The sequence below is a fragment of the Schistocerca nitens genome, chromosome 2 (assembly GCF_023898315.1).
Source record: "Schistocerca nitens isolate TAMUIC-IGC-003100 chromosome 2, iqSchNite1.1, whole genome shotgun sequence".
Taxonomy (NCBI): domain Eukaryota; kingdom Metazoa; phylum Arthropoda; class Insecta; order Orthoptera; family Acrididae; genus Schistocerca; species Schistocerca nitens.
This window is the reverse complement of record NC_064615.1, coordinates 492,203,480-492,230,112: the sequence shown is the minus strand read 5'-3', so window position 1 is coordinate 492,230,112 and position 26,633 is coordinate 492,203,480. Positions and strand designations below refer to the sequence as shown.

Below are 26,633 nucleotides of genomic sequence, written 5' to 3'. Positions count from 1 at the left end.
ATACAGGAAATGCTGTAACACAGAATCATTAATGGTGGGAAAGCATTGTATTGAATGAATAGGACTTCTGTAGGGACTACAAAAATTAACATGAAAAGCAGGAAAATATAAAATGATGTAAAAACGAGGTTTTACAATATGTACATTAAGCTCTGCAAGCACCCAGTAGGATTGAGGTCTGGTCTGTCTGTGACCCATTCAAAGATTAAGGAAGTTCACAAAATGTCAGATGTTATTCAACAAGTAAGTGGATAATTTTTGCACACATACATACATATAACAAACTATCTGAGAAACCCAGCATTCCCAGGATATTCATTTTGGCAATTTTCTTCTAGAACGGACACACAACTGTGTTGCTAGTGTAATATTGAAAAAATTTCATTTCCATGTCTTTGTGAAAATACCTTTGAAATTATTAACAGTCTTACAAAGAAATATGCATAATGTACAAATTTGTAAGTACAGCTGCTACACATGTCTACAATGCAATTTTGTAAATGTCTTTATGGCAACACCTCTTCATAGCTGTATAGATGGCTATTGTTTCCACCTACAGCCGTTTGCACTTAGCAGTTGAAAGCTGTCAAAAGTGCTGCCAGGTGTCAGGGATTTTTGTAAGTTGACTCAGCTGTAGGAGTGTCTTAGTAATAAAGAATAAATGTACTAAAACTTCACGCATGATCTGGTATTTTATATACATTGGAGCATTTATGACACCATATTCCTTGAACTGTGTGTCATACAAAGATGTATTTGTGTAGGTACATTTAGCACCATATTGGGATACTGTCTGAAAAATATGTCGCGAATAGAGCTAGTAGCAAATAAGTAATCAATTTAAACGTCATGGTCAGTGCAACAGTTTTTCATGCATCTCATTATTTTTGATGTCATACCTCATGAACTATGTTTGGCACCGTGATATAATTTGATAGGTGCATTTAGTGGCATATGTGGATGCTATCTGAAAAATTTAGTGCAAATAGAGGTAATATCACAGAAGTAATAAATTTAAGCATCATGCACGATGTGGCAGTTTTTCATGCATCTCATTGTTTATGATGTCATGTTTCCTGAACTGTGATAGGTAGATGGCTCTTACCCCAACAACAATTGTTGCCTGACTGTGAGGGATACGTATACCAAGTTTGGTTGAAATCAGTCCAGTGGTTTAGGAGGATTTGTGAAAACACACACACACACACACACACACACACACACACACACAAAATCCACTTTTATAATGTGTATGGATTTTTCATTTCCCTTTGTTGATGCAATTCTAGTAAACTTCTAATCTCAGAGGTTGCAAGATCAAGCACCATCACCAACACTCTTTAGCCTCCCACAGTCTGTCGATTCACAAGTACTGACAAATCTTGCTTCCTCACACTCCAACAAACAGTACCTATCAGTTGGTAAGATTATCATTGTACTTACAAAGTTGGACGATCCTTCATTGTACATATCGAACAGCCAGATGACTGAATTTGCAGGTTTATGACATGATCAGTTAGTACATATAAAACATTGTGACCAAGAAATCTGTGTTTAGACTATTGCCATATGTCTTGTATCAATACACCTGACATAATACACTGATGAGGCAAAACATTATAACCAACTGCTTAATAGTGTGTTTTGAATTGCAGTTCAGGAGGGATTAAGCATGGCATGGATTTGACAAGTCCTTGGTACATTTCCTGAGATATATGACTCTAGATGTCTTTGCATAGGTCATACTATAAATTATGAGTGAGGGATTTGTGGATGCAGAGCTGGCACCTGAGAGTGTCACAGGTGCATTTCATCAGGTTCAGATCAGACAAATTTGTTGGCGAAGATAGTGAGTTCACTATCATGATCACCAGACCACTGTAGTACCATTCTGGCATTGTGACGAGGCCAGTTATCTTGCTGGAAGATGCTGTTGCCATTGAGGGAAACATCAAGCTTGAAGGGAGGCAGATGGTCTGCAATAATGTGCATGTAGTCCACAGCTTTCATGGTGCCTTTGATTACTACTGCATGTCCCATGGAAGCCTAGGTGAAGGTCCCCCATAACATGAAACTGTCCCTGCCAGCCTTTGTCTGCCTGGGTATGGCGTATCCTGACACACCCATTTATCTGGTGTAACCAGAAATGTTTTTCATCAGACTAGGTGACATGTTTCTATTGTTCCACAGTCCAGTCTGGAAGATCCTGTGTCCACTGCAATCATAATTGATGGTGATGATGTTGTCATTTCAGCATGCAAATACATAGATGTTGTCTGCTGTGGAGCACTAAACAGTGTGTTCTAAAACGCTTGTGCATGTATAAGCACCGAACTCTGTTGTCAGATCTGCCACAGACCACCACCTACCGTTCTTCACAGAGAAAGTAGCCTCCAACCTGCAGGTTCTGTGATGAGGTGTAGACATCCAACACATTTCTGCTAATGGCTTCACTCTCCTTCAACCACTTTTCATAGCTGCTTGTGACAGTAGCATGCAAACAGCTGACCAGCTTCACCATTTATGAGATGCTTGTTCCGGGACCTACGCCATAATGATCTCTACTTTGTCGCAGTCACTTATGTCAGTGGATTTCCCCATTTGTGGCTCCTATCATTGTTGAAATGATTCTTCATTCCACTCTGCTCCTCTTATTTACTTCTTTAACTCATCACCTGCCTGCAGCGCCATCAGGTGCATTCAGTCTCATGGTGGGCAGTGGTCTCAGTGTCTTGGGTCATCAGTTTAGGTCTCTCTGAACACTGATAATTAATTGAAATCCTCAGCTGCCGACATGTGTCGTTGATATACCTCGATGGGGACAGCTGAAAATGTGTGCCCCAACTTGTACTCGAACCCGGGATCTCCTGCTTACGTGGCAGACGCTCTATCCATCTGAGCCACCAAGGACACAGATGAATAGCACGACTGCAGGGACTTATCCCTTGCATGCTTCCCATGAGACTCACATTCCCAACTGTCCACAATCTACATATGTAATGTTCCTAATAGATATTTGCCCATCCACTCATTACTCATGCCCACTTAGGTGACGGCTCCAGTAAGAGTTCAGGCAACCTGTGCACGTTCACGCAGACGAAGGTCAATGGCTGGGTAGCCTTTCAACTATATATGAAGATAGTAACTGTTCCCGAAATAACAGATACCATTGGTGTGTGTGTGTGTGTGTGTGTGTGTATATATATATATATATATATATATATATATATATATATATATATATATATATATTAGGCAAATATCTGTTAGGAACATTACATATGTAGATTGCGGACAGTTGGGAATGTGGGTCTCACGGGAAGTTTGCAATGGATAAGTCCCTGCAGTTGCGCTATTCATCTGTGTCCTCAGTAGCTCAGTTGGATAGAGCATCTGTCATGGAAGCAGGAGAGCTCCCCGGTTCCAGTCCCGGTCGCGGCACGCATTTTCAGCTGTCTCCATCAAGGTATATCAACAGCAGCTGTCAGCAGCTGAGGGTTTCAATTAATTATCATTTATTCTAGAAAAGCTGCACGGTCAATGGTATCTGTTCTTTTGGGAACAGTTACTATCTTCATATATCTCTGAACACTGCCTAGAACCACACTGATACTCTTGGAAGCACTTACGTGACCAACATCTACTTCTGGTATTTATATGTTTCTGCCCTCAGTTAATAAAAAACAACTCATGCAGATATACCGGTATGTTTCAGGCACACTGTTTAGAACTTTGTACAAAATTTTGGTCACTTTTGTTTAAATAGAAAGGTACAGTGTAGTTTTCTTCAGCATTTATGTGATTTGATTTGTTTGTTTGGAGTCTTTGGCAGAAGAAAGTGCTAACCTGCAGGAGTAATACATAAAATAAGGAAATGGCAGCCACTCACCTATAGTGGAGCGATGCATGGAGCACAGAAACACATAACAGAAAATAGCATTCACAATAGCTCTTTTTCTAGCAATAGCACACACATTTACATGCACACATCCACACAGACACCCAAAAGCACAGCCCCATGGGCACAGCAAGAGTGTATTTCAAGGTATTGCATTTTAAATGTTTGAGTAAATTCAAAAATAAAACCACAAATACAGTAGGATAAAGCAGTTCATGTAGTAGGCAGTACTACTTAAAGGTACATACTGAGCTACTTGTTCTGAGCTTGCAAATAACTTGGAAAAAAAATGATCAGACTAATCCTTAGTAAATGGAGGGTTAGGTCTTTCTTCCAATGACCCATTCATTTGTCACTGAGAATGATGGTATGTCTTGTAATCCCTCCAGACTATTAATGGATCACTCAACATAATTATACTTACATCCAGCAAGGTCACGAGCACAGCACGGTAGGATACATCTGCCAGCACCAGTTCACATGTCAAAACACTCGTTGCAGATTTAAGGGTGCTAGGGACCACCATGGCCTCACTTGTCAACCAGCTGATATTTCCAGTAAGCTCTCTGGTGGGTCTATAGATGGCATGATTAGTGGTGGGAGTGACACAGCAAGCCATTTCAAAACGTCCTGGACACTGATTTGGACATTGTTACCTACCAATGACGTTTGGTTAGTGCAAGGATTCGACTGTTTGCCTAATGCGGTACAGTCTTCATGCACAATTCAACCAAACCTTGAGTTTTCAGTGAACAAACTGATGGCATTGGAGTGCACGAAATATGTGGTTTGTATCCAAGCATTTCCCAGTCAAACCCGCAAACAGTGTTCTCCACCACTGACTTGTGAGTTATTTAACAATCACTGAGAGTACTGCATTCATCACGAGGTATTTACATCCAGAAGCGTTTTGTTGTTTATATTTCCAGAAGAGTCAGGAACTGTTAATTTCTGTGATTTGACTGTAAATAATCTGTGCCTCATAAAATCTGTGTTGTTGAAGAAACAAACTTACAACAGTATGTGCAAGTGTACATGAAAACTTTGAAGCCTATCTTTACATGTAAACTCCATTTTAGTTCATGTGTCATACACCTGGAAATTCATATTTTTTTAATATATTATGATCAACTTATTTTATTTACGTTTTGTGTTTACTGTATGTTTTATATACAAGGTGGACAACTTTGCTTCCGCTGTTTGCCGATAGGGGGCGACAACTGTAAGTAGCGGTCGAAAGAAACAGATCGCAGACATCAGGCAGTTAGCTTGAACCTCAGTCAACATAACCTCATTCAAACATTAGTCAATTTGTGTATGCATCATAAAGTTGTACTTGATTGAAAATGTCAGTTTAGGAGCCAAATTCTTGTCATTTACTGGAGGTGTTACTGTTTTGTTTCAGTATGAAGAAAACAGTGACTGAGTCTCTTCGAATGCTCTCAGGTACATGTGGTAAGGACGCTATTAGTGAAAGAACGTGTCATGAGTGGTATCAACACTTCAATAACGGCGACTTTAACTTTGTAGTCCAGCATAGTGGTGGAAGAGAGAATGTTTTTGAAGGTGCAGAATTGGAGACATTGCTGAGCAACGACTTGTGTCAAACTCAAGAAGAATTGGCATGATTAATGAGAGTGACACAGCAAGCCATTTCAAAACGTCTCAAGGCTATGGGCATGATTCAGTAAGAGGGAACTTCGGTCCTGTGTGAGCTGAAACCAAGAGACATTGAACGGCATTTGTGTGTTTGTGAACAGTTGCTTCAGAGGCAAAAACAGAAGGGATTTCTGCATCACATTGTGACTGGGGATGAAAAATGGGTTCATTACGATAACCATTAATGCAAAAAATCATGGGGGTATCCCGGCTATGCTTCCACGTCAATGGCCAAACCAAATATTCACTGCTCCAAGATCATGCTCTGCATTTGGTGGGACCAGCTCGGTGTTGTGTACTATGAGGTGTTAAAACCAAGTGAAATAATCACAGGTGCTCATTATCGAATGCAATTAATGCATTTGAGCAGAGCACTAAAAGACAAATGGCCGCAATACAGAGAGAGACACAATAAAGGGATTTTGCAGCACGACAATGCTCAGGCCCACGTTGCAAAAGATGTCAAAACGTACTTGGAAATGTTAAAATGGGAAGTCCTACCCCACCTGCTGTATTCTCCAGACATTGCTCCCTCTGACTATCACCTGTTCAGATAAGTGGCGCATGGCTTGGCTGACCAACACTTCTGATCTCATGAAGAAGTCACAAATTGGATCGATGCATGGATCGCTTTAAAAGATGAATAATTTTTTCGATGCAGCATTCATACACTGCCCAAACAATGGGAGAAAGTAGTGGCCAGAGATGGAAAATACTTTGAATGATATGTGTGTAACCAGTTTGTTTCATTAAAGCCTCAAATGTTGGGGAAAAATGATGGAAGCAAAGATGTACACCTTGTAGCAATATTTTTTTTCCATCTGCCATTCTGACACTTCTTGTATGTCACTTGTTTCCTTAAGGTTAGTTGCTCACTTATTCAAATTACTTTTGTTTTTATTTAGAGTCCCTTGAACACTGGTCAGAACAGAATGTTCGAGCAGTCTGGTTCAGAGTAGCCTTACAACATGCAGAGTGGGTTCCAGTGTTAGCAAAGGTATTTACTAATTGTTTTCATTCAATAAATACTATATTTTTGCTCTTGCATAGTTATGTATTTTCTTATTATTGATTACTTGATAAAACTAGGAAGTACGGAAACAGTTGAACTTGCTTGTTAGATTTCTCAACACTTTTGATTGAATATCACAGTACACATTTTTGAAACTAGTGCATCATCTGCATTTTGCCACTCTGTATGTATATTTTATTGGTATTTGGTAAGCACTGCCTTTTTATGACATACGGTAGATCATACTGTGGAGTTCTCTATGAGGGCAGATCACTGCTTACCAAACTGAAGAGAGCATCAGTCAGGCTAAGTATATTATAATCTGTCACATTACCTTGCTGTTTTTCAGAGTTAAGGAGCATGCCTCCCCTCCCTGTCCCCTGTTTCACACTCATGCGCTCTCTCTCTCTCTCTCTCTCTCTCTCTCTCTCTCTCTGTGTGTGTGTGTGTGTGTGTGTGTGTGTGTGTGTTTCACTGTTGTTTCCTGACACATCTGCATACTACAGCATGTGATAGGAGAAAACTGGAAGGGGCGTGGGGTGCTGATAGAGAGAAAGGGGACGGGAGGGCAATGTGGAACTTATAGATGAGTGGGAGGGAGGATATGGAACCAATAAGAAAACTTGAAAACCTGTGAGAAAAAGAAGAGTGTAGGGGAAGGTAAAGTTTCCATTGAACCAGAAAGAAAGGGGACTGATGACCTCAGATGTTAAGTCCCATAGTGCTCAGAGCCATTTGAACCATTTTGAGCCACAAAGAAATAAATAGACAAGTAAAGCCTACATTCAGTGACATAAATGTGGTGGAAAAATGACTGAGGATTGTGAGACTAGACTGGAGGAAGCAGGATGTAATGAAATGCGAAGTGGGAGGGAGAAGAATATGGAGACCAGGGCTAACAGATATTGTGAATAGGAGGGTTGTGTGAATGAAGAATCTCTTTTGGTAGTAGAGCTCATGATATGGCAGATGATCCAGATGCTATAGGTTGTGAAGCAACCATTGAAGTCAGCCACATTATATTGCACATCATGTTCTGCAGCGAGGTGGTCTACTTGGCACTTGGTCAGTGTGTTAATGGTGTTATCCACATAGGAAGCTGCACAGTGGTCACACCTAAGTTGATGTAAAATGTGATACTTTTCTGTTCCTAAGAGGGTAGGAAGTGCCAGTGACAGGGCCCAAGTAGACTTGGGTAGGCAGAAATATGGGACAGGTTGTGTGCTTTCTTTCTCAGGGATATGAGTCATGGGGCAAGTAGTAGGGAGTAGGAAAGATGTCAGGACAAACAAGGGTACATCATAGATTTGGTGGGTGGTGAAATATTACTTTTGGCTGGATGAAAAGTATAGTGTGAATGACATTGCTTCTTTCAACTGGACCACCCATTTGCTGCAACATAATTTGGTTGACTTCAACCCCACTGGAGCTTTACCAGTCGATCCAGCTTTTCTTAAATGTGAAGGTGGAAACTCTCCCTAAAGCATATACTCATTAATGCAACCTTCTCAAGTATCAATCTCAATTAGCCCTGAGTACCATCTGCCTCCACCCATCATCACGTAGTCATCTAATTCCATTCTCCTGCTCTGAAGGCAGCTTGATAATCCCCCAGTTACTTATCCACCAAGGCCTGGCTCACCAATTGTAACTTTCCATTCTCCACCTCCAATTTGTACTCTCCTTTTTCTTGGTGTTCGTGTTTCTACCAGTCATCTCTATCCTTTCCTCTGCACACACTAGCATGATCTTTCCTATTCCCCCACCCCCACTTTCCTGTTGGCCCCTCTGGCTACCGCACATCTCTTCCATTTCCCCACCAATCTCCTCAGGCAAGGTCACTATGTGCCACTGTCTGGTAGCAGCATTGCGACACAACAATGGCTTTGTGTGTGTGTGTGTGTGTGTGTGTGTGGGTTTCATAACAGTCTTCAACATATAGAAGTGAGGACACTCATTGGATCACTATGACTGACATCACTTTTGTCAGCAGCTACTGTAGTATATTCAGGAAGTAGTTGAAGCTACATGATCATGATTCTGTCATGGGGTAGTCATGAAGCCAAACCATTTCCTGTAGAACCATATAAAGGTAAAGCTCCTTTCAGTCAGGATGACATTAAATAAGAACTACACAGAAGTGGCTGCATTCTCTTGCTTATGGAACCTGGTACTCCTGCGTTCACCAAAAGGGAGCAGAAAAAGTTGGACGAAATAGAATGTGTCAAAAATTACATAATAAAGTCAGTCAGGACCCCAGGTCAAGGGAGACCCAACAGAGCTAAACAAGATAGATGTCAACAATGAATTGTCAGCAGTAGGTGAAATCAGGAAACGTGAGAAGCTATAAATCACAGAAAGGACAATCAGCAACACAGAGATAAGATTGGACGAGAAAAGAATTATTCAAGACAGATAAAACAGAAATAAGGTATAAAACATATAGCACAAGAACGTATTGAGAAAAAAAAATGGAATTATAATTTTGAAAATTCATTGTTTGCACATGTTCTTTTAGCAAACTGTTTTATAGGTATGTGGATTTGGTGGAAAATAATTTTCAACTAGTGCTCCATTAGGTAAGAGAGTGAACACATTCTTTCAAGTATTTCTCTGAGTATTAGTCATCCCTAGTGAACTGCCCATAACAGTTGATCATCAGAACCAAAATAAATTAATACTGTTTTGCAGGGGACATGTTAAAGACTCAAGGTTAACAATAGTTAAAAAAACAACAGGAAATGACAGTGTTGCTTTCAGTACTAACACTGTTATAATTGCCTCAGATAAGCTGCACCCATTGCTGCACAGAGAACAGGAAGATCTACTCTAGTTGGCTGTCTGATTATTACAAATTTAATTAAAACCTTTGGAGTTTATGTTACATTACATAAGTTGTGTTCTGTGGCTCCCACAGAAGCATTCTATGGGATGTGGGAAGAAGTAAAAGATGTACATTACTTTGATTTAAGAAATATGCAGTGAAATGACTTTACATTGCTGTATTACAATTCTAATTATAAATTAAGCAAAAACATTAAATTAAAGACTTTTGATTAAGCTTAATTAATAAAAGCACCAGAAAGTTTCAAAAAAGCATATTTGTACCATTATCTGTACAATTGTATGTTCATTCGTAATAGTTTCGATTATTACAGTCTTCTACACAGGAGAAAAAAAGGTGTACATCAATGGATAAAACACACATTTATGTCAAATATGTCCCAGCCAAATGTAGAACATATAAGATTGTCACAATAGTTTGTCTTACTGCAGTCCATATAAATGTGTTGTGCCTTGGTACAATTACAGTAGTGCACATTTGGTGATAACTCCACACAGTAGTGGTTGGCATTCCTACCATGTGGCTGCCCAGAGGTGGACAGTTTCCGCTGACATGCAGTGATTGGAGCTCTTGCAATGACTGGCCCGACTGCATGTTATACTATGTGATCAAAAGTATTTGGACATAGTGTATGTATTACCAAGTACAATAACTTCATAACCTAAAGATGGCATTTCAAAATCCTGACTAGTCATGGTTTGAATAAATATTAGTACAACTGAAGCGAATCTCTCTAAATCTGCTGTCAGACCTATCAGTTGCGAGCGTCCTACTTACCAAATCTTGTGCAGTCTCAAATATAGCTTCAATTTCTATCTTGGTGGATTTGAGCATCTTGTCTGTTGTGACAAATATGCCTCTTCTGTTTCCCATTAGCCTATCCCTTTGATATATCCCTAAATTTTTTGCAAAAATCTCACTGCTATTGGCTTTTGGCTTTAACCAATGTATGCCACAGACAACTGTGACACACTACCAGGCTTCAGCAAAGTATTTGGTGCCATCAGTTTTGACACAAAGCATATAAAAACTCAACAGCAAAAGGTTGTGGATGGTTTGCTGAAAGATTCTGAAAGTCACGTGACAAACAAAAAGCAGACTGTTACCTGTGGGGTGGAAAAGCATTATGGAAGAAAGTTGTCTCAAAGAGTGCCACAAGATGTGCCTTTGGCCCACTGTTTTTCCTTATGTCAATGACATCTCATTGGTAATGTCCTGAAAATTTTATTTCTATGCTAATGACTCCAGCTTTACTGAACTGCGTGACCTGTGGATATCAGCAGTGCTATCATCCACGTTACTAATGACCTGCCTTCATTGCTGTGGTAGGTACAGAACCATGGCCTAAAACTATCTGCAAAGAAGTCACAGGTAACAAATGATTTAGGACTAAAGGAGACGACTCAGCAAAAGTCAGAAATGCTGCATTGTCAATAGGTGCACAAGCAAAGGGTACAGAGCTGTGCTAGCTTTCGGAATGAACTTCCTTTTTCAAGCTTGTAGGAAAACAAACAAACACACACACACACACACACACACACTCACTCACTCACTCACTCACATGCACATGCCTGTCTCCATATATTGTGCTCAGTTGGCTGCCAGTTCTTTCCTGGCCCACAGTGAATGTACTGGGGTGAGGTGGAGTGTAGGCTGGGGTGGGGTAGGGTGAGGGATGGAGAGAGATGGGAGCAGGGAGGGGTTTGGGGGGAAGTGTCTAGTGGCTTGTGGGTGAGTGGGGGGCCGTCTGTGGGCTAGCTAGTAGTGTAGATAGAGGAGAAAGGTGGCAGATGGACTAGGGTATTGTGGAGGTTGGGTGGGTAGCGGAATACCACTTCGGGAGGGGTGGAAGTATCTTGGGTAGGATCTCCCTCATAACTGATCACAAGTCACAAGTAAATTTAGTATCTCTTAACAGCTTATTCATTCCTGAATTCTGTGAACACGTGCCCCTATTCTTCTTATTGGTGCTGCAATACACTATCAGAAAATCCTGAAAAATCTGGATTTAAGTTTGGATGAGCAACTTAGGTGGCAAAGCAGTGTCACTATGTGCAGGAAAACTTCTACTTGTCTCTAAGTCCCCAGAAAAATTATAAACATATTTTCACAGAATGTGAAATGGAAACTTGTGCAGCTACTTGCTCAGCAGGACATCCGCTATTGCATTGTAGTCCAACATAACACAAAGAGTGAAAATTCTGACAGTTACAACTAACTATGAATGCTTGTGGATATTATGACTTCAACATCAGCTTGTTTGATGGTGTCATGGCCTCATATTCCAGTTATGATGGTTGTTAGCAGATGAGTTAAAGGCTACCATATGCTGTGTGTACTTTATGCCCTTCTCAGTGTATGTGTCACTCAGTGCTATGGATCTGTGTGTGTGTGTGTGTGTGTGTGTGTGTGTGTGTGACTCTGGCTGTGAAGCTGATTAACTCTTGTATTATCTTGGGTGTCATCCTTTTTCTAAGTGATTAATTTCAGGAAGTCGTTTCTGAAAGTATTTGTATGGAGTGTAGCCATGTATGGAAGTGAAACATGGACGATAAATAGTTTGGACAAGAAGAGAATAGAAGCTTTTGAAATGTGGTGCTACAGAAGAATGCTGAAGATTAGATGGGTAGATCACATAACTAATGAGGAGGTATTGAATAGTATTGGGGAGAAGAGAAATTTGTGGCACAACTTGACTAGTAGAAGGGATCGGTTGGTAGGACATGTTCTGAGGCATCAAGGGATCACCAATTTAGTATTGGAGGGCAGCATGGAGGGTAAAAATCGTAGAGGGAGACCAAGAGATGAATACACTAAGCAGATTCGAAGGATTTAGGTTGCAGTTGTTACTGGGAGATGAAGCAGCTTGCACAGGATAGAGTAGCATGGAGAGCTGCATCAAACCAGTCTCAGGACTGAAGACCACAACAACAACAACAAGAACAACAACAATATTAGTGAAATAATAATGAAGTTGGTTTAAATGTATGCTGTGTTACTGATATAAAGTTACTATCTCCATCAGTACAATGATTTATGAATAAATGTAAATGTGGCTGTCTTTCATAAGTGTATTGATTTGTAATATTAACAAAGTCATTGTTGAGTGCCATTTTGTTCACTTTTCATTTTCTTAGTATTTCTGAAATAGAACCTGGAGAATTTTGTAAAAGAATTCTGATTGCTTTTCAGCTTAAATTCATTTGTATAGATTATAATTTTGTAATTGCATGTGTGCACACTTTCTAAATGAATCAATACCAAACAGATGATGAGCCAAGCTATGAATAAGAATAGTCACTAAAAGTAAACTTCAAGGAAATAAAGACTTTCTTAAAATAATTAAATGCATATGGAAGCCATTGCACATTGGCTTGAAGCAAAAGCAGAGGGGAACATTATTTTTTAAAAAATCTATTGTTGGCTAATCATCTCAGTGTGAATTGCAATTATAAGAGGGTGGGAACTACAGATTTTGTAGCATACAAGACAAACAATAGACCAGCTGTGCCCACCCATAAAACAAAAACATTCACAAGCTTCTTATTAATTATTGACGTCCACCTGGAGCATGCTACCCTTTTCTCTACATGATGTTTTATGTCTTGTTGCATTTAAGGAATAGTTGAGGCACTATACTTTGACATCCTCATGATTTTTCCTCCAAAAACTGGCCATATCTCTGTGTCAAACAATGAAGCAAATATGCACTTCTTCTTCCAGTCACCCTTCTTTCTCTCAATCATGTCATTTCTTTCTTTTTCCTTCTTCTCTTCATTACATGTATCCTGCTATTTCCCCATGTTCTTATATCTTTTCCTTCTCTTTTGCTACATCCATTGCTGCCACAGCCCAGAGTCTACATCTACCTGCCCATAAATTGTCTAATCATGTCACACAATGAATATAATTATAAAACATGAAGATGCCTGATTAGATGTAAGAGAGGATATGATGGAGCTAACCTTGCCAGGATAAATATATAATAAAATAAATATAAAAATTTATTTCATCATACACTCTTAATAATTGGCAAGGAAAGAAAGGTGTGGTCATGACATATTAGTATGAACCATTCTGCAGCAGTTTGGGAAACCATGAGCATCCAACTTCAGGATGACTGGATCATGGAAGCGAGCTTGTATCTTCTCTACATGTACAGCTCTCATAGCTCCCAGTGTATTTTAGTGACTTAACAATTCTACAATCCAGCAACAGTTAATCCAGCCTTATTATAGATGTGTACGCTAGTTTATGGGATAAAATCAGCCATTGCTTTCCAAAAGACCAACCTCAGGATTTATCTTAGGTGATGTAACAAAATGTAGGAAACTTGATTCAGGATGACTAGATGATATATGAGACCTGTTTGTCCTGAATGCAAGCTCAGTGTGCTTACCACTTGACAGCTATGCTCAGTCACAATTCCCAGATATATATCATAGTTTGATTAAAAGCTACACATTGCTAGTACTTCTCTCTAATTTTCGTATTTTACAGTGTCTTTCTTTCTGCATATGTATCTGGACTGTCACCCTCAGGAGAAAGGTCATGTCGGAAAATCACATATCCACAGCCTATAAACTGTTTCCATGAAGACTGTCTTGGGGCTCAGGTTTGTTTGACTCAAAGTAGATGTCACTGAAATACTGTAAAATCTGAGCTGCAACCCTTGAAGTTATACATCTACTGTCCTACAAAAGCTTACTTAAACAGTTTCAAGTTACAATATTAAGGGAGGAGTCTAGTAATACATTACAGCCCCTGACAGTGGCTCCTGTGTAGGGACAATGAAGAGCACACTAAACTAATTACAACTTCTCATATATAATGAATCATCTGTTATTTCTGTGTTTTTATTTATATTACTATGAGGTTTTCATTTGTGTTGGGAATATCTTTGAAAAGATTACATGTAAAAATAATGTTGTTTCAGAATGGTTTCATGTTTCACCATGCAGAGCCAATGAGTGTTTCCATGGTCAAGTGGCTGCCAATCACAGAAATATGCAATATTCCTCAATATGCACATACAATGATAGGAGTAGGTGCTGTTGTTGTAAACAAGGACCAAGAACTGTTGGTTGTTCGGGAACGATTTCATACAGTACCTCACTGGAAACTGCCCGGTGGATATTTAGAACCAGGTGTGTACTCTATACTCTTTGGTACTAGGTTTACACAAATTGTAAGGATGTCCTTTACCTTAGGTGCATGGTGTTACTTTTGAACAAAACTAGTATAGAATACTTATGAGTATGCAATCAGTTTAAATAACAGCTATCTACATATTTTTATGAAAAGAAATATCAAGCATATGATCAAATCTTGGTGTTCAAGAGGCTTAATATTTTGGCAAATGGCAACGTTATCATCATCAGTTGTGCCAATGAACTAACTGCTGAGAGGCTAGCATGTGTCTCGTGGCACACTCACCTTTTGCAACCTATGACAGGTCAATGATTGCTTCACTTGAAATTCACATCTTCTGGTGTGTCCAGTGCACAATATACCTGTTGGTGCTGCACCTAGACTTGAGGTCAGATCATTGTTCTTGTAAGGTAGTTCTTTTCCTATTTTAATTGATTTAAGTAAGGGTTCTCACCTTTGTTAAGTAGTAACTGCTATTGTGGTTGACTAACTTGTCCTTCACTCATATCACAATCAGCTGTTTTATGGTACCATCCAACCATACATAAGAATGGTTACACATAATGACAGAATTGGTAAGCACTAAGCCAAACACAAACAGTAAAACTGAAAACAGAAAAACCTCAGAAAATCATTGATGCTATGTTTCTCACAAATGCTGGTGCATACAAGGTGTGCAACTTTGCTTCTGCCATTTACTGATCGGTGGCAACAACGGTAAGTAGTGGTCAAAAGAAACAGATCGCAGACATCATGCAGTTAGCTTGGACCTCAGTCAACATAACCTCATTCAGACATTAGTCAATGTGTTCTAGATTGAAAATGTCAGTTTAGGAGCCATATTCTCGCCATTTGCAGGAGGTGTTACTGTTTTGTTTCAGTATGAAGAAAACAGTGGCTGAGTCTCATCGAATGCTCTAAGGTACGTGTGGTAAGGACGCTGTTAGTGAAAGAACGTGTCATGAGTGGTGTCAACACTTCAATAACGGCGACTTTAACTTTGTAGTCCGGCATACTGGTGGAAGAGAGAATGTTTTTGAAGGTGCAGAACTGGAGACATTGCTGAGGGCTATGGGCATGATTCAGTAAGAAGGAACTTCGGTCCTGTGTGAGCTGAAACGAAGAGACATTGAACAGCATTTGTGTGTTTGTGAACAGTTGCTTTAGAGGCAAAAACAGAAGGGATTTCTGCATCACATTGTGACTGGGGATGAAAAATGGATTCATTACGATAACCATTAATGCAAAAAATCATGGGGGTATCCCGGCTATGCTTCCACGTCAGTGGCCAAACCGGATATTCATGACTCCAAGATCATGCTCTGCATTTGGTGGAACCATCTTGGTGTCTTGCCTTATGAGGTTTTAAAACCAAGTGAAACAATCACAGGTGCTCATTACCAAATGCAATTAATGCATTTGAGCAGAGCATTAAAACACAAATGGCCACAATAGAGGCACAATAAAGTGATTTTGCAGCATGACAACGCTTGATACCATGTTCCAAAAGAGGTGAAAACACACTTGGAAACGTTAAAATGGGAAGTCCTACCCCACCTGCCGTATTCTCCAGACATTGCTCCCTCTGACTATCATGTGTTTAGATAAGTGGCACATGGCTTGGCTGTCCAATCTCATGAAAAACTCATTGATTCGTGGATCGCTTCAAAAGATGAACAATTTTTTCGACGCAGAATTCGTGCACTGCCTGAAAAGTGGAAAAAAGTAGTGGCCAGCGATGGAAAATGCTTTGAATGATATGTGTGTAACCAATTGGTTCATTGAAGCTTCAATTGTTGGGGAGAAAATGGTGGAAGCAAAGTTGTACACCTTTTAATTACAAAAAAGGACAGAATTTTAAAGAGAAATGGAATTAGATTGTCCTCTTCCTACCTATGATGGCATGCTGAAAAGAATGCCTCCAAATTTTTTACGTGAAAACTCGTAAAGTTTTTTGAATAAAACAAACGTTATTAACATTCTACATCTCATTTATGTTTCTAAACATAGTCACCCTAGCGATGAAGACATTTCTCCCAATGCGAGACCAGTCTGTTGAGACCATCACTGTATTATGTTTGACTATGTTGGAGCCACAGCCTCACTTCTGCTTGTATCACTTCATTACTGTCCAAGCGAGTCCTCAAAGGTTTTCTTTAAGTTTTGTAAACTGACAAAAAATGGATGAGGCCAAGTTGGAACTGTCTGGAAGATGATTAACAACAGTGAACTAAAGGCAGCGGATTGTGACAGATGTCACAGTGCTCATGTGTGGTCTGCAGGGTGTATACGCTCCAGGACATCAGGGAATTTTTTCATCCGGAAGAAAACCAGGAAAAACCCAGAAATTTTTAAGAATACCTGGAATTTTTTTGTTTTAGCTTTAAGTTAATTTTTTGTAGTTTTGACTGGTAAGAACTCATCTCTAACAAAGAATTTTACTTTAGCCCATTACTGCAATGTAATATTGCAGCAATAAAGCATAAACGAGGGAAAAAAATGTAAGTTGCAAAGGAAATGTACCATTTACAGCAATAAAACTCACCGCACATACAAGCGTCTGCAAACAGCAAAATTTGTAGAAGGCTTTAGGGCAAAGACTTAGCAATACCTTTTCATAACAACAAGCTCAAACAAGAAATGGGATCAATTCTATGAAACAGTTTTGAGACATTTCAATCATTGTTGCCAAGTTAAAGATGTAAAAAGGACTCTAAAACACAGAAAGAAACCAAAGCTGAAACTACCAAGTAGTTTGATTAAACTCAAGCAGAATGTTCATGACCTCTTCTTTCTTTGTAAATCAAAAGAGTATATCATCCTTAAGGAAAAGTATTGTAAAGCCAAGAAAATGTTTAAGGCAGAGCTTTCAAATTTAAGGAAAAAGGTGCACAGTGATACAGTCATTAAATCTGACAATGTGAGTAAAGCATCTTGGAAGCTCATCAATCAATACCGGAAAGCACCATCAAATATGAATACAAAAGAAATAAGCATATTGCATGAGGGAAAATTAATAGAAGATCTTAGACATTTTTAATAAATATTTCATCACTTTATGTAGCATTCCAACTCAACCTGTTGACCACAACAGCAATATAAACATTTGCTCACCCCAATGTACAAACTTTGAATTCAGAACTGTGAGTGAACATGAAATAAGTTGAATAATCTGCACAGGATAAGCAATGTTTGCTCTCATGTACAGGTTGGAAACCCTAGGGACAGTTAAAAACTATTCAATGAAATCTGAACATGATCTGAAGCAGAAAAGGGTACTTATGCTTTTTCAGCCCTCCTGTGGCTTGATACACGGGAGTGCAACATTAACAAATGCATGAGTAAATTGGCAGAGGGTTCCTCTAAGACTACCCCCCCCCCCCCCCCAGGTCACCAACACCCCAGTGCTGCCTACACTACTTTGCTGAGCATGTTACAAATGTACATGTCAGAAAGTATCACACCAGTTCAGTCTGCCATGTGCTCTAGCAACTGAAGGTAGGCAGACTCCACTCTAGGGGTGTCGAAATGGTTGCCTAATCCTTAGGTGCTAGAGTGCCCACCAGGCTGCTGAATGTGGCCCTGGTGAGCTTGTCCTTGCTCAGGCAGGGAAAATTGCATATACCACATGGTAAGGGGGAGGACTGGGTTGGGAGGGGGAGGATGGTATATAGAACAGAGGAAAGGTATGACTTGGGAGTGAAAGATTTGGATGTAGATTGTAATTTATGGAATCAAGTGGGAGACAGTGGGTAAATGGGGGATTGTTGTGGGACGGGGAGATGGGTAACTGCATCATACAGCACACTTCTGTAAACTTGATTTCACATATTTCATTTTATTCTGTTTAGATTGGACACATTTAAGCTGAATGTTTGTTGGAGCACTTAAAACATACTGGTGGAAATGTGCATCCCATAACAGGCTCATGAATTGCAAGGCCCCAGTTCTGACAAGTTGCATGACGACATCTTGGGTTGTCAGGTGTTCTGCCAGATATCAGCATTGTACTTGCATGATATTTCTGGAACATAACTCGCAACCTTCATCAGGTGTGACCTGAGACTGATCCTCGAGTGGACCTGGTCCAGTATGTCTGTGGCCTTCCCCCTCCACCAGCAGTTGAAGGTGTTCCCTCAGCAGTCCAGGCCTGATCGCTGTGATCTTCTGGAATGATTCCATTCTGTTCTTGGTTTGCTGCAGTACAGGGTGTCCCCTCTGCGGTCCATGCCCGTCAGCACCCACATCATTTGTTACCTCAGTTGCATCAGTTCTGAAACAGCCTACAGTTAACATTAGAGTTTCAGCATGAATACAGTAAGGAACTACTGTCACCAACATTTTTCCATGTTTTTGCACATGCCAATTTACACTCTCTGGCAAGCCATCACTGCCAGAGAGCCAGTTATGCAGACTTCATTGCTGACATTGTGACATCCTTACTCAAAAGAAAACATCTCACTTGCAATATTTGGTTTACTCAGTCTCAGGGCATCTCTCATTGCTTCCCGATAATAAGGAAAATTTACAGCAAAGAACTGCATCAGAATGGAGAATAAAGCATCATGGGCAAAATTTTTCTTTGACGCTGAGGCCCTTGAGCTCTCCTCCTGTGATCTTGGACTCCTAACCAAGGTACAATGAGGAAGAGAAGGGAAACCTCATCACTAGGTAATCGGCATACTCCAGTGGAATCTAAATGGCTTCAGAAAGTGTGTTTAAGAAATAAACCTCCTAAGACAGGATAGACCTGTTTTCAAGTATGGACCTGTCACCTACATAGAAAGAGTGTTCATCACAGACTCACATTACTATTCACCTGTCAGCCGAATTGCCAAACCACAACTTTAATTTATTTGAGGAATATGCAGTGCAAACATACATGTTCTGCTCCAAATGTCAGTCTCAAAATACTGTCCCTCTTACAACACCCTATACTGCATATACTTTCATAACAATCATTCATTATAACAAAATCAGTTATGTTTTCTAACAGTGGATCATACATCTTTAGTACAGCATTTTTCACTAATGTAATAAAAAAATTTAATCAAAAATTGTCTGTCTAGAGCACACTTTATTTCTTCAGATGGATGATGCACTTTGATAAACTGCCATCATCAGATCAGTCACAAAACAAAACAAGGGTTACCCTTTATTTCACATATCACTAAAAATAAGATGTGCTCGCTAACTCATGAAAGAGAAATACAACATACAGATATGAAAGATACATACCAAAAACTTAGAGAATCAAGAGATCATATTACATGAAATAGTTCATGATCATACCATGCATAAACACATGCTGGTGGTAATAAAGCTACAGGTGAAAAAGTATATTGTACATTGGGCACAAGGTGGCACTAAAAAAAAAAATAAATAAATAAAAAATAAAAAAAAACAAGAATGATGTTGTCTACTTTAATAGAACTATAACAGGCTCAAACTTAATTACATTAAAATATATTTTACTTTTTATGTTTCCATACTTTATAAAGTATTTTACTTAAGTGTCAGGGAAATATCAGAAGCATTGAGTCATCAACAGGCAGGCAAAAGAGAGCTGTAAAAGAACTTGCTAGCTTTCAGAATAAATCCCTTCTCGAGCTAGAGTACAAAACACACACACACACACACACACACACACACAAGGGAGAGAGATATGTGGAAGGCAGGAGAAGGATTTGGGGTTGGGTAGATAGTGACTTGTAGTGGGGCAGAAGATTTGCTGCTGTTAATGTGGAAGTGTGGGGTGGCAGGTTCACAGGCTAGGCATATGGTACACAGATCCCATAGCCAGGAGCCAGTGGAGAGTGGTGCATGATGAGGTGATGTGGAGACATGAATTGGGAGGAAATAACTGGACAGAGGAAGGGAAGGAAAAGCAGTTGGGTGGAGGATGATGGGACAGTGGGTTAATGGAGGTTGAGGCCAGGAGGGTTACGAGAGCGAAGGGTGTGTTGCAAAAATAACTACCAACTGCGTAGTGTAGAAAAGCTGGTGGTGGAGGAAGATCCAAATGGCCCGGGTTGTGACGTTTTCATTGAAATTGAGTATGTTGCTGTCAGCTGCATGTTGTGCCACTGGATGGTTAACTTTATTATCCTTGGCCACATTTTGGCAGTGGCCATTCATTCTGGTGAACAGCTGGCAGCAGAGTTAATGTGGCCGCTTTCACAAGTGGCGTGGCCTCTGATGGGGTAGGATAAGCCTGTGACAGGATTGCAGTAGGAAGAGCTTGTGGGTGGATTGGGCAGGTCTTGCACCTGGGTCTCCCACAGTGATATAATCCGTGTGGCAGGTAGGTTTGGAGTGGGAGTGGCATTGGGATGGACAAAGATATTGTGTAGGTTGAGTGGGTGATGGAACGTCACTTTAGGAGTGGTGGGAATTTATTAATTTATATATTTACTTTTTTTGTTCCATGACATTTTCCCCTATGTCAGTAATATGCTGTTCAACTTTCACATAATTCTGAGCATCGGTTCTCTTTCTACAGTGTTTTGAAACTGGAACTTTAATTATAGATACCCTGTATTTATGAGCACAAACCAGAGAACCCTATTGGTTATTCTATCATTTTTTCTGACTCTAGCCTCAGGATCCATCACTCCAATGAATTTAATGTGTTTCATGCTGAGTTCTATGTGATTCAGATAGCTTTGGATCTGATAAAATGTGACCAGGGGTGACAGTGCTTTTTTGCAGTAGCAATCCAAATGAAATGGAGCCTGCAGAAAATAGTTCTGGTAAAAATGGTGATACAGTTAAATCATTGGAAATCAAATTCACTGATTACTTCCTCACCCATGGCAACAGACATGGCAACAACTAATAAACTAGCAAATACAAATGCATTATCTTTACTTTAATAGACACTCAGTGCACCACAGACAGACATTAGTCTCAAGAATAGAACCCCTAAGGAGATTTTAAAAATTATCAAATCACTAGAATATGTAATTCTACTGTCTATGATGCTGTTTGTAGCAGAATATTGATATCTGACCTGAAAGGACTAACTGTACACTATGTTTGCAATCATTGAATGACTCAAGGCATATTTCCTGAAGACTTGGGTATGTTGTAGCTACATCCATCTGTGAAACAGTAGTTAAGCAAACTATCCGTGATTACTGATGCTTCTCACTCCTTCATTCCTTTTAAAAGTTTGGGAGTAATTTGCCTATGACAGAATGTAGAATCATTTATCCGAGCAGAATGTGTTAACTATCAGAAACACAAGGCTTCACAAATGAAGTCATAACAGCGCTAAACAACAAAAATTATCTGAGTGGTGTACTTTGTGATTTCACAAAAGCCTTTGATTTTGTGTATCAAAAAACTCTAATAGGCAGACTAAGGTGTTATAGCATTATTGACACCATGTTTGTTTGGAAGAAGTCTCACTTCCATAGCATAGTGGGTGTCACATTGACAAACTGTGTCACAGGCATGAAACTACCATCAGAATGAGGGAACACAACATATATGGTTCCACAAGGTTTGATACTCTTTATTTATAATGTACATAAATGATTGTCCAATGATTTTAAAGCAGGGTCAGCCACAGTGTGCAGAGCTTCTTGAGAGCATACTGTGCTGCGTGCATGTTGTCCGGGGCTTAGCCTGTCTCAGCACTATGCAGTACATCTCAGGTTGGTTGCGTCTGTCTCAGCTTTGCGTGATCCTTCTCAGAACTCCTTGCTGTGGTGCAAAATTTCATTTAGCATTGTGATGCAGCACTGCTTCTTCCCGTATTTGGTGCCGCATTTTTTGTCAACATAACTTTCTTCAGTTTGGCAGAATTATGGTGGCAGTCTAGTGATCCATCATCATAAGTCTTTAAAAAAGAATTAGAAACACAGTTATTTTTCAAAGAGGAGAATGAGAATTCTCAATGTCTATTATGCAATTGCATATTCACCAGACACAACAGATTTGCTATGGAATGCATTGCGTCACCATGGACAAAGAATTTAAAGATTTAATTTGTGAAGATAGAATGAACAAGTTGGCAGACGTAAAAACAAGCAGTACAGTACAGTAAGCCACTCTCAATGTGCATACCCCATGCAAATCATTGTGTTTGTATTTGTACATGTATGCTTGTAGAATGCCATTGTATTTATAGCCCATTCCATTATTTCTTGTTTTTAGTCAGTAACAGGTTGTTGCAGCCCGTCTTTAAAAATGAGCTACAAAAAAGTGCTCAGAATTGCCACATCAGATAAATCTTTCAGCAGTGGTGAGTAGATTATTGAGGCAGCAGAACTTGTGATACCATTGAAGGTACAGAAGTTTTGCAAAATTAGTCTTTTATGACAATCACTCACTCACTACATAGTTGTCATGGCAGCGGATGTTTACAGGCAGCTAATTGATGATGCCAGCAAGTTCCTTGCATTCTTGATCCCTTTGGACAAGTCAACTCACATATTGTACACAGCACAACTTGCGGCTTATGTTCGTGCACATGTGCGAAGCTCTGGCATACATGTGTGATCTCACTTGTCTGTCTCCACATTAAACCCACTGACACGCCATGCTGTCTGAGCAGAAAGATGCATTCCATTACATCATCGTTTCCTGACCTGTGGTTCGTGAACCTCCAGGGGTTTGCAAAATATTGCAAGGCGTTCACCATACCTCTTTTTTCCATAATGGTGGATTTTGAGGTTAGCCCTATTACTGTTTCCTAATTTTCTGTGGCATTGTCATAATAATAATAATAATAATAATAATAACTGTTGTGGCGTAACAAGCTAGCTACGCCACACTGAAGTAGCCGAAAGGCACGGGTACACACACGCCGACTGGCGTTAAGTCTGAAACAGGATACGTGATGAAAGCTATAAAGAAAAGAACGGAGCTTCTCGTATACATAACTTTAATTTCTTGTTGTACATTGCTCTTGATAATACAAGTGAGACTCTCTCCAGATATGGTTAATGGCGCCTTGCTAGGTCGTAGCCATGGACTTAGCTGAAGGCTATTCTAACTGTCTCTCGGCAATTGAGAGAAATGCTTCGTACATGTAGTCGCTAGCAATGTCGTCCGTACAACTGGGGCAAGTGCTCGTACGTCTCTCTAGACCTGCCGTGTGGTGGCGCTCGGTCTGCGATCACACAGTGGCGACACGCAGGTCCGACATGTACTAATGGACCGTGGCCGATTTAAAGCTACCACCTAGCAAGTGTGGTGTCTAGCGGTGACACCACAATAACAGTAATTATTGTTATTATTAGTACTTTAAAATTAAATTAACTCATAATGCCCCATGTTAAATATGTGCAACATCAGGAATTTATCACATTATTTGAACAATAAATTAATATTTACCATGAATACTAGATTTACAGTTATATATTAGGAATGCATTTGATATCCATACAATGGAAATTTTGTCTGCAAGCTTCTTTGTGTTCCAAAAATATTGACCACAGTACTGTGAACGCAGTAAGGAACAGTTACACGACAGTCATGCCTTCGATTTTCAACAGTAGCCTACTTCTTCTTTCATTATGGTACATACAGTAAGTTGTCAGTTGCACATCAGAATCATTTCCATTCACATTAAAATGGATAACTGGTTGAAAAGTGGAAGTTTGAAAGGGAAACAGGGTTTAAAAAAAATTGCAAGTTGCTGTTGTGTCAACAGAACATTCAGCTTCTTGTGGTGATGTGTGTCAATCCAACGAAAGTGAACTATGTGTAAAGAAAAGAAAGTATGATGGTACAATGGAAAATTCAGGTTGGAGTAATGATGATATTGTGAGAAGAATAGGTTCCTAATCACCATATAGGGGAGATGTTGAGTTGCAGACAGGCACAACAAAAAGACTAATAAACACACAAGGTTTTTACCAGAAGGCCTTCTTCTGAAATAAACAAACACACACACACACACACACACACACACACACAGAGAGAGAGAGAGAGAGAGAGAGAGAGAGAGAGAGAGAGAGAGAGAGATTCACACAAATGCAGCTCACACACATAATTGCATTACAACAGCAATATTGTGTGCACTTCCCTTCCATACTCCCTCTCCCGTCCCCACCCGTACAGAGTAGCATTTGCACCATATATTCTCAATTATTTGTTGGATGAATTCCAATCTCTGTTTTCCCCTGTGGTTTTTACCCTCTAGAGCTCCCAGTAGTACCATGGAGGTTACCCCCCAGTGCCTTAATTCATGGCTTACAATCTTGTACCTTCTGCTTGTCAATATTTTTCATATATTTTTTTGTTTGTCAGTTCTGTAGAGAACCTCCTCATTCCTTATCTTATATTATCAGTCCACTTAATTTTCAAAACCTTCTATAGCAACACATGTGAAACGCTTAAGTTCTCTTCTTTTCTGGTTCTCCCACTGTCCATAGTTGACTACCACACAGTACTGTCCTCCAAACATATATTCTCAGAAATTTATTCCTCATATTAAGGGCAATGTTTGATATTATCAGACTTCTGTTGCTTAGGAATGCTCTATTTGCCTGTGCTAGTCTGCTTTTTATGTTCTTGAGTCAGAAGGCAGTTAACAAAAAAAGGTGATGGACACAATGTTGCTGTTGTTATGCAGTTGTAAACCCAATTTTTTAAAATTTTTATAAGTCTGTTCTCTTGCACCAACAGTTGGTAACAGTATAATATTGCTCTTCATGAAGTATTGTACAGACGTTCAGATTTTCAAATATTAATGCAGCATAGTACAAATATAAAACGAAGCTGCTTACAAGCAGTTCAGTGTTCATTGCTTGACTGCACTACCACCTAATGCAGTGTATCAACTGTTTCTGCCTTTCTCCACTCAGACAACGTGGTGTGGTAGTGGGGATAATGTTCAGTCAGGTGAGAGATCTGCATGCATGTGAGCACTGTGCACATTTGCAAAGTTCTTTACGTTCCCTGCTTTAAATACTCATTAAAAAATTCTACGTTTGCCGATGACTCACGCACAATAATAAAGAATCCAAATTCAAACCTAAGAGACACAACTCAGATAAGATCCAAACAGGCCTACAACTGGATCACAGGAAATAGTTGAAGTCTAATTTCACAAAGACTCATATTATGTGAGTTCAAGTGAGCAAAAATGACTTGCTCTTACCAGAAGTATACAACAGTCCTACACTAAATGTAAGATTCCATGTGATCTAGCTAGATGACAAGTTAAAGTGGAGTCAATACATATATAAAATTATCCAGAAGCTCAATTCAGCACAATTTGCCCTTAGCCGTAGCTCTCATTGTTTTGATCTAAATGCAAAAGTGTTGGATTAATCTGTGCATTTTCAGTCTAATGGCATTATCTTCCAGGGCAGTGCGCCTCAAATAATTAATAAATAAATAAAGTATTAATTCAGCATTAATTAATAGTAAGAATATTGTGTGAAGTTGATAGCTGCACCTCTTGGAGTGACCCTGTAAAGGATTTTGGAATTTTTTATTCTCACACTCTAATATATTTGCTTGTTAATGGCTTTTGTTGCTAACAATAAAAATCAGTTTCAGTTGAACTGTGCTCTACACAATCTACAACACACAAAAATAAATTTCATGTAGGCTTTGCAACCTCATCTAGGTTTCAGAGTGGAGTTATGTGCTCTGGGTGAAAGGTGTTCAACAAGCATTTGTCTAACACAGAGCAAGAAATAGAGAATCCATACCAATTGAAAAGAAAATGAAAAACATCATTTTTCTACAAATTTTTGATAATCTAGATTGAAGAATTGAAAAGCTCAATTAGCTACATGGCAAATAGCAGTGTTCATCATAAAGCTGAATAACAAGCAGAAATGCATTGTAAATATGTCTCTGTATTTACAGGTTAAGTTACTATTTTCCTTGAAAATATCATTGAAATCAAGTGAATATTAAGCTCCCAATCATAGGAGATAAACAGCAACTTTTTAATGAAACTGAGAAAGCAGCACATTTCTTTTTAATTTACTGTATTAAATTTACCTAGGTTAGGCACTAATCAGTATACTGATAGTTTATCGTTAGTACTGAGTACAAACTAAGTTTCTGTGGTTTGGTTATCTCTTTTTTCTAATGTA

The 26,633-nt window shown here is 39.4% G+C and overlaps 1 protein-coding gene across 4 annotated transcripts in view; it reads left to right on the top strand.

The window, feature by feature from the left end:
• The window catches only part of LOC126236444 (uncharacterized), a 98,881-nt gene that overhangs the window by 48,756 nt on the left and 23,492 nt on the right, over positions 1-26,633 (top strand). For all 4 annotated transcript variants that reach the window (XM_049945759.1, XM_049945762.1, XM_049945763.1 and 1 more), the window contains 2 exons: positions 6,463-6,554; positions 14,351-14,561. In XM_049945759.1, the coding sequence (XP_049801716.1) occupies positions 6,463-6,554; positions 14,351-14,561 (303 nt within the window). The remainder of the gene's footprint in view (positions 1-6,462; positions 6,555-14,350; positions 14,562-26,633) is intronic.